The sequence below is a fragment of the Octodon degus genome, unplaced genomic scaffold (genome assembly GCF_000260255.1).
Source record: "Octodon degus isolate 3935 unplaced genomic scaffold, OctDeg1.0 scaffold00001, whole genome shotgun sequence".
In the NCBI taxonomy this organism is placed as follows: domain Eukaryota; kingdom Metazoa; phylum Chordata; class Mammalia; order Rodentia; family Octodontidae; genus Octodon; species Octodon degus.
The window spans coordinates 11984755-11991488 of NW_004524577.1; the positions used below are offsets into that span (position 1 = coordinate 11984755).

The 6734-nt window shown below is 40.0% G+C and overlaps 1 protein-coding gene across 6 annotated transcripts in view; it reads left to right on the forward strand.

Moving 5' to 3' along the window:
* Znf451 (zinc finger protein 451) overlaps positions 1-6734 on the forward strand; it is a 96857-nt gene that overhangs the window by 53680 nt on the left and 36443 nt on the right. For all 6 annotated transcript variants that reach the window (XM_023701264.1, XM_023701292.1, XM_023701389.1 and 3 more), the window contains 2 exons: positions 2819-2969; positions 5303-5429. In XM_023701264.1, the coding sequence (XP_023557032.1) occupies positions 2819-2969; positions 5303-5429 (278 nt within the window). The remainder of the gene's footprint in view (positions 1-2818; positions 2970-5302; positions 5430-6734) is intronic.

Genomic DNA, 6734 nt, shown 5'->3' on the forward strand with positions numbered 1-6734 from the left:
GTGTGTGTGTGTGTGTGTGTGTGGAACTCCCGGCCTTTGCATCTGCCTAAGCAGGCACTTTAATCCTCTGAGCTATTGAAGTTTAGGATCTGTTTCTACAACAGCTATTGTGATACTGTCAAGCTGTACTTGTTTTGGTTAATGGACTTTAATGAGAAGCTGAGGCAAAAATATAACAAGTTCAAGCCCAGCCTGGGCAGTGTAGTGACTGGATGAGACTCTTATCTTAAAACAAAACAAAGCAAAACAAAAAAACAGGCTTTTTAAAGAGCTAGAATAAAACTCATTGTGAAGGCCCAGGGTTCAGTCCCCAGTACCACCAGAAAACTAGATTTTGGGGAGTGTTGAGATCTTTTAAGGGAACCATAGCTGGGAAAAACTAGAGGAGTCATTGTTCTAATTATTAAAAAAAAAACCAAAAACCAAGATTTTACCTCCCTGTATGTACTCTTCCAATGTACTCTTCCAATATAGTCCAAAGCACTCAGCTATTATAACTCAGTCTTTTTGTTAAAACTATTTTAAGTATTTTATTTATTTATTTATTTATTAAAGAGGAAACACAGCTACTTTCTTTCTTTTTTTAAAAAATTACTTATTTATTTTTATTTATTACATTTTATTTATTGTGTATGTGTGTGTGGCCAGCTCAGCCCACCAGGGGGTGGGGCTGGCTGGCATGTGGTGCTGGAGGATCGAACCGCGGTCCCTGTGCTTTGCCAAGCTTGTTTCAAGTAGGTGCTTTAGACCACTGAGCCATCTCTCCAGCCCCAAGTATTTTATTTATAATTAATTTTTGAGAATCCTTTTGTTGTTAGTTTATGTGTGATACCGGGAATCGAGCTCATGGCTTAGCCTATGTTATACCAGTTCTGTACTTTTTTACCATATGGCCGAAGCTGAATGGTCTTTTTAAAAGACCTTTACAGCTGACCTCGTTTGCATAAATTTAAGTACTTAACAATTTTAAGCAATACTGTATATTATATAAGGAAAAAAATTAAATATATTTTCCCTTTCCACTAGAAAGGTTTGTTTTCTTCCCATAGATTGTTTTCTGACTTATTTTTTCTACAGCATCTCTGTAGCTAAAGGTTCTGATGGGGTAGAGAGACATCTGGAATGTGAATGGAAAGAGTAATAAGTCTGCAGACATTAAAAAGTCAAAGAGGGGCTGGGGATGCTGCTTATTGGCCTAATGTGGAAAAGGCCTTGGGCTCATCCCTAGCACTCAGAGAAAATTAGGGCTAGATGCACATGGTGTCACATACCTGTAATCCCATCCCTAGGGAGGCTGAGGCAGAAAATCACTTCAAGGCCAGGCAGCACTATACACAGAGTGAGACCTTATCTCAAAAACAAGACACACACAAAAAAAAAGATTGGTGCCATGCTCTTCATCATCTGAATACATTTATTGTTGAGTTTGGAGGTATTTTCCTAATGAGGATTAAAACACCAGAAAAGCAGTTGAAATCTTAAACATATTCAGCCATTTGGAAATTTAAGAAACTAGATTATGTTAAGGTAGTAATACCTGTTCTCGTTAAATACTTGGGGCTTGTAGAAGCTGTTAGAATTAGCCAGTTTTCAATTGTACGACATATTCAGGGCATTTGAGCAGAACAGTCTCTAATAAAAGAGAGTATGAAAATGGAGAGTAATCAGACCATCCAGTATATTCAAGTTCTCCTGGCAGTTTTATATTTTAAAAATATGAAAAAAAACTATTAAGTTTTCCATATGATGAGAATGAAATTTGGGGAAAGTAATACAGGAAGTACATGGCTGCAGAGCCATGATTAGTACTAGGAGGAGGAGGAAGAAGGATGAGATATAAACCTGGCTGAACAAGAGCACGGCGGCAGGGGCTGGTGAGATGGCTCAGTGGTCTAAAGCACCTACTTAGAACAAGCTAAGCTAAGCAAAAGCACAGCAACCGCGGTTCAATCCCCAGCACCACATGCCAGTCAGCCCCGCCCCCTAGTGGGCTGAGCTGGCCACACACACACACACACACACACACACACACACAATAAATAAATTTAAAATTTAAAAAAAAAAAAAAAAAAGCTCGGCGGCAGAGGACTGTTCAAGGTTCTGTGGCCAGAGAGGGAGCTGGTGGCACGGAGTGGCTCTCTGCCTCCCTGCTTCCCTCTCCATCTCTGTCACAGCAGTAACGTGCTTTTCATAGAACCAAGGTCCTCTACAGATAAGCATGTAATTTAAAACAGTCTTTAAAAGAAGAACTGGAGGAGGCTGGGTGTGGTAGCACATGCACTGGAGAGGCTGAGGCAGGAGGAGCCCTGGAATTTCGAAGCCAGCCAGGGCTACAAAATGAGTTGAAGACCACCCAGAGCTGCAAAATGAAACTGTCTCAAGAAAAAAAGGAAAGATCTGGGCCAATTTATATAAATGAAATGAAGATATAAGGGCTTGATCCTTTTTATTTTTGTCTTTTTGAGACAGGGTTTCATTGTTAAGTCCAGGCTGGCCTCGACCTCCCAACTGTCCTCCAGCCTCAGCCTCCCACTGGGATTATAAACATGCACCACCAAACCCAGCAAAGGTTTGGTTTTCAGTCTGTTATCGTCAGCATTTCTTGGTTGTTGACTTTAAGGAAATGGATTATTTTTCCCTTGAGAGAATGCTGCTTGGAGGTGGTAGGGTCTGCTTTTGTCTCAAATTTTATTTACGGTTAGATAATGACATAGAATATGTTATAGCCTACGTTTTCATTGTTTTGTCACGATTTTGATTACCAGTGCAAAGAATAGGTACCTGGCATAGTGACTCATGAACTTGTATTCTAATGCAGGACTCAAGACGGGCACGATTAATTCTGGAACAAGAGGTTCATTTCGAAGAGGAGGTCAGATTCGGAAGTCTGGGAAACCACTTTCATGTCCTATCATGTACTGTAACAGGGAGTTCGACAACGGGCACCTTCTCTTGGGACATTTGAAGAGGTAAGTTATCTGGGGATAGGCTTGCCTGGGCAAGTGCCTGCCTGGCAAGTGCAAGGTCCTTAGTTCAGTTCCTGGTACAAAAAAAAAGTGTATGAAAAGGTAAGGAGGATGTCCAGAAGAGTAAATGCTGAGGGTCAGGTGACTTGAAAGGAGATTTTTGGTGTTATTTTGTTTTGTTTTTTCTACAGTATTAAGAATCAAACCCAGAGTCGATCGCATGGTAGATGAGCACTGTAGTGCAGCTGCAAAACCCCAGCCCCCCGTGTTGTTAATAAGTGTGTAGTATCTCTGTTGTATGATTATAGCTTTATATTTAAAACTCAGGTTGTTTGTGCTATTTTGCATAATTATTTCAATAATTAGGTTTTCCTAGAAGGCTCAATGAATTTGTATTTTTCTAGTGACATTCTGTCTCATTTATGATTTACATATGTATATTCCCCTCATGTCTTATAAAATGAATAGACTTTACATTCAGATGTATAGTTGAATCCATTGTAATGATTCTCAGCCCATAAGTGTAAATTTTAAGATACACTTAGAGCTATTTGAGCTTTCCTACAGAAGCAGATACTGTAGCACAAAGTAAATACTGTTTGCCATCCATTGTAAGCAAAATAACAATAAAGAAATACTTTTTATCTATGAAAGCTTAGTGCGGGGCCCTACCCCCAGGGCGCACTGAGAGCAATTGAGACTGGGCGTGGTGGTGTGCACCTGTAATCCCAGCTCTTGGGAGGCTGAAAACAGGCAGATCACTATGAGTTCAGTCTAGTAGTGAGACCCTGAACACCTTGTAGACCCTTCCCTAAAAAAAAATAAATAAAAAACCAAAAATAAATTAAAATTAAAATTAAAAAAAAAGCTATGTTATCAATTTGCTGAATTTTTTCACAGTAGAACATGAAAAGGTAGATATCAAGAGACGGTAATACTAAGGTTATTAAACATTCTTTGCCCAGTTTTCCTTCCTGACAGTTGAAAGATAGGGAGCTCAACAGTTTGGGTCTCTGTTGCCTTTTCCAGATGAGTCATTCTGCTCATGCACTGTCTGACTTAAAATTTTTTCAAAGCAGTTTAAAGTTACAGCGGGCTGGTGAGATGGCTCAGTGGTCTAAAGCACCTACTTAGAACAAGCTTAGCAAAGCACAGGGACGGCGGTTCAATCCCCCAGCACCACATGCCAGCCAGCCCGCCCCCTGGTGGGCTGAGCTGGCCACACACACACACACACACACACACACATAAATAAATAAAATTTAAAAAAAAATAAAAAATAAAGTTACACACATCTTCTAAATGGTTAAATGAGCACTGCAAGATTTTAAACGTTTATAAGAAATAGAAATGTGGGCCAGCCAGATAGCTCAGTGGACCAGGGTTCAATCGCCAGCATGCTGTGCTGGCCCTGCCCCCGGGGCTTGCTGGGAAGGTGATTGAGGCTGGGCGTGGTGGCGCACAACAAGTGGTAGCACTTGGGAGGCTGAAAACAGGAGGATCACTACAAGTCCGATCTGTGTAGAAGCTGTACTAAATACATTAGAGCGAGGTGGGGGAGGAAAGAAGGAAAGGGGAGAGGGAGGAGAGGGGAGAGAGGAGAGAGAAATAGAATACCTGGCCTGGCATGGTACTATACATCTGTAATCCTAGCATTCAGGAGGCTGAGGTAGGAGGATCTTTTTAGAATTTGAGGCTAACCTGGGCTACAAGGCCACTCTGAATTACACAGCAAGACTCTTGCCGCAAAAAAAGGAAATAGAAGTAGCTGGATTTTTTTTCACAGTCCTGGGGAGTAAGTCCTGGGCCTCACACATGCTAAGTGCCCCTACCCTTAAGGTACATCTCCAGCCTTTGCAGCAGCCTTAACATGTTATTGTTACTACAGTAAGTAAAGTATTTTGTGATCCTTACGATTATCAACGCAAGAAGGAAAAGATGATGGACTTACAGTTTTCTCTTTTTTTGGTACCAGAGATAGAACTCATTACCTGGTATCTACTAGGTAGGCACTTATGATGCTAAGCTATCTCCCTGGCCGTGATGTGCAGTTTTCTATGTAGGTTTACTATGGTAGTTTGACCAGAAATGCGTAATTCCATTCATTGAATCTTGAGTACTTTATGAAACCTTATTCTGTTGTTCAGTATGTATGGGGATTATCCAGCTATCCATGTGGGAGCTGTATGGTACTTCTTCACTTTGAAGAGTATTAATATCTCAGTAGAGAAGAACAAAAGTTTTGAACATATATACTTAGTTTCACAAATGAAGCAAAATAATTGATCCCCTAGAGTGCATGTCTTCCTAATGTTACTTTTTTTTTTACTGACTAGGTTTGATCACTCTCCATGTGATCCAGCTATTACATTGCATGGACCTTTCACCAATTCTTTTGCTTGTGTAGTATGTTATCAGCAATTCGTTACTCAACAGCAATATAGGGAGCATCTATCTGCTAAGGTAAGAGCATGACCTAATAGTAGGCTTTTTTCATAAGCTTGCAGTTCTAATGAGGCCTATAAGGATAATACTTACGTTGTGTGTGTAAGCTAAAATGATTTGGGACACTGAATTATGAGCAAGTAAGCATAGTGCTGCAAGTTAGGAGACCTAGAGATTATCATTGAAACCCTTCCTTTCATTGAGTGCTTGTTCAGGGTGCACTGCGTTGATCACAAGATAAGAAGTGTAACTCTGTAAGTCCATTGCCTGTCACTGCCCTAAGTAGCAATAACTCCTTTATTAATGCTAGTATTAGAATCAGGAGGCTCACCCCAGGTGTAGTCACCTACTACAAACACCTACTAATGGCTGTAAAAAATAAATTTAAAAAAAAAGCTAGTATTACAAAATAGAATTGAGCGTGCTACTGTGGTAATGAAGCTCTGAGTAAGTGCTCAGTCTCCAGGGACCTGGGTTGTTACACTCAGATGTGCACGTCTGCATACTAGAGAGCGCTCATGGCTTGTTGTCATTTGATGTGGACGTCCGTAATGACTTACTTGCATCGCAAAAATAGTATCGTCGTTCCTCGTGCCCATGGGCTTTGCATCAGTGCTTTACAAACCAAAAATACTAACAATAAAATGGACCTGTGCTGAACTCTTCCTTGATGTTATTTCTGAAACAATGCAGTATTATTATATATTCTTGTATTTTTTTAAGTATTATAAATTATCTAGAGGTGATTTAAAGTATGTGAAAGTATGTACATAGCTTACACTCAAATACTCCATTTTATATAAGGGACTTGAGCTTCAGAGTTTGATATCCATAGTGGGTCCTGGAAACACTCACCCCCAAATGCTGGGGGTGACTATAGATGTTTATTGTGAAAATAATTTTAAATATTAAAAGGAAAATAAGAACTCACCCAAATCTCACAGGCAACCACTGTTAACATTTTGATACATGTATTTTTAGTGTTTCTGCATTTGTGCATAGGTATTCTTACACAAGATAGCTAAATTATCTTACAAGTAGAAATAGTGGTGTTGTAAGCATAAATCCATAATTGCTGACTAAATGTATATGATTCAGTTTTCAGTCAGTGAATAGCATTCTGCTATAGGAATACATTGCAGCTTATTTTATTATATCTTTTTTTTGCGGAACTAAGGATTGAACTCAGGCCCTTGCGCTTGCCAGGGAAGTGCTTTCTCCACTGAGCCATCTCCCCAGCCCCTAGCTTACTATTGATAGTTAAAATTTAATCCTTTAATGTCCCGAACCAGCGGGTCAGTCAACGAAGGTCACCTGGGGGGG